Source organism: Frankliniella occidentalis, unplaced genomic scaffold (genome assembly GCF_000697945.3).
Source record: "Frankliniella occidentalis isolate FOCC.00 unplaced genomic scaffold, Focc_3.1 Scaffold52, whole genome shotgun sequence".
In the NCBI taxonomy this organism is placed as follows: domain Eukaryota; kingdom Metazoa; phylum Arthropoda; class Insecta; order Thysanoptera; family Thripidae; genus Frankliniella; species Frankliniella occidentalis.
The window spans coordinates 909734-911887 of record NW_026267182.1 but is presented as its reverse complement, the minus strand read 5'-3'; the positions used below and the strand labels follow the sequence as shown (position 1 = coordinate 911887).

Here is a 2154-nt window from a genome sequence, read left to right as displayed (position 1 = left end):
TCGTGCACCCCATATGAGGAGGGCGGCTGGAAAGGTTTAGCGGGGCGCTCTGGAGCGTGGTCGTGGTGTAGCTCTCCGGAGAGGAGCTGCTGCGGAGTCCATGTGTGTGTGTGTCTCCCGGACACGGTGCGCCACGGCTGTGTGACAATGCTGTTCTGTATGGCCAGGGCCCGGGCGCTCTGGTCCCCATCCCGCTCCAGGCGCGGCAGGCGCGCGCGCGGGCTCGCCGCCCCGCTCGCCACCAACGGTATGGCGCAAGGAGATTTGATAGCTGTGTGCGTCGCAAAGCAGAGCGGGCCGGGCTGGGCCGGGCCGGGCAGGGCAGGGCCGAGCAGGGCCTGGCCGGGATTGGAATGGAATGAGAGGGAATAGGACGGCTGACGTACGCTAATGTCGCAACAGGGCGCTGATCTTGGCGGCGCAGCGGCGGCACAACAAAACAGATACTATATTGTGAGCGCCGTGCCGGTGCACTGCGCGCGACTGCCACCGACGAAATGGGTGGGGTAGCCGGGGTACTTGGTGTAGGAGCGCGCGCGACCGCCCCGCCCCGCCACGCCCCACCACGCCCCACCACGCCCGGCGCAACGGAGATCGTAAAAGCTACCGAAATAGTGCCTGCGGGAGTTGATGATGGACTGGGCGTTGGCCTGCAGGCGGGTGGTAACATGATGGCCTCGACCTGCACCTCACCGACTCACCGTCTGCTCTTGTTCCTCCAGGTCGCCGTCGTCCTCCCCGCGAGGCAGCCCCGGCTCTACAGACGGCGCCGGCGACGTGCTGTCCAGGACTTACCGCATCTGCCGCGGCGACCACCACCGGGACTCGGCGGCCTCCACGGCGACCCGCCGGCATCCTGACGCCGCGCCGCGCACGGGTCTCCGCCACGGCCTCCACGACCACCTGAGCCGCCTGTCCACCGCGTCGACCGGTGAGGACGCGTCCATGAAAGTAAAAGTGAAAAGGCCCTTGCGTATCACCGCTAACTTACCCTTCATCCTCAGCGGGGACAAGCGTGGACAGCCCCAGATCTTTCCAGCGGGTGGCGGCGGGATCGCGCCCAGGTCGCTATTCTGTCCGAGAGGACAGCGGCGGCAGCACGGGGGACAGCGGTGGTAGCAGGGACAGCGGGGCGGGTGGCAGCTCCCCGAGAGAGGGCGGCCCGGAACCCGGAGAGGACTCTCCAGAGGAGGATGAGCTCCTGGCCACCTTGTCAAGTCTCCGACAGGTAATGTTACACGGGTTCTCTACCACCAACAGAGTAATACGCTCTAAATTCACAGTTCATCGCTGAGAACCCCACTCCAATAACTCAAAATTTCGTGGGTGAATTAATGACAACATCAGAACACAAGTGAGGCCTCACTTGTGTTCCCGGAAGTGAGGCCTCACTTGTGTTCCCGGGAACTCTTCTTGACGCTGTTTATGTTCTGCAGGGCCTCCTGCTGCGACGAGAGCAGATGGGGCAGCTGGAGATGGGGACCGCGTCGCCTTCCTGAGACTCGGACGGAGATGCTGCATGTCTTGTTCGCACTCCGAGCGCGACGACGACGCCGGACGCCGTGGCGCCTGACTGGGCGTGATTTGTCTCCCTTTCCTCGGGCCCCGCCCGCGCCCTCTAACACCGTCTTCGCGTGAGACTCGGCAGTACTTGTTCTCGCGCTCGTACTACTTACAAACCGAATGACAAGGCTGCTGGCCAATGTCTCTAGTTTCCTCGCTCCGATTAGCCTGATGTGAGGCCGTTCCAGCCGTGCAGCTCTGCTTCCGACAATGTTATCCACGCTGCTTCCTCGGCACCAACAACAACGCGGATCTGCTCTACAGTGGCCGATGTCAAATCTGGCCTCTTTTGCTTGGGCCCTGATGTGTTTCTGTTTTTTGTTACAATAAAGTTTTTACTCTCTCCGACTGGTTGTTATGAATTTGAATTTATGGAACCCACCCTTAAACAGCACCCACAAACCTTTGCGTGTTCTCCAGTTTAAATACAGTCATCTAACGTTTTTCTTTCCGTCAGGGTTTGAGGACATAAAGCAGCAACATGGCTGGCATCCGTCTCGACGACTTCCTCAGCAAGAAGAAAGAGGTGGCGCAGGTCCTGGACCTGTCCAAGTCGATCGCACGCACCAAGGAGGACCTGAAAAAGCTCCT

The 2154-nt window shown here is 61.0% G+C and overlaps 1 protein-coding gene across 1 annotated transcript in view; it reads left to right on the top strand.

Moving 5' to 3' along the window:
- Positions 1–1911, top strand: part of LOC113205191 (serine/arginine repetitive matrix protein 2-like) — a 12496-nt gene extending 10585 nt beyond the window's left edge. Inside the window, exons 10-12 of the mRNA XM_052267421.1 lie at positions 723–931; positions 1005–1228; positions 1437–1911. Of these exons, the coding sequence (XP_052123381.1) occupies positions 723–931; positions 1005–1228; positions 1437–1499 (496 nt within the window). The 3' untranslated portion in view covers positions 1500–1911. The remainder of the gene's footprint in view (positions 1–722; positions 932–1004; positions 1229–1436) is intronic.
- Positions 1912–2154: the final 243 nt, after the last annotated feature.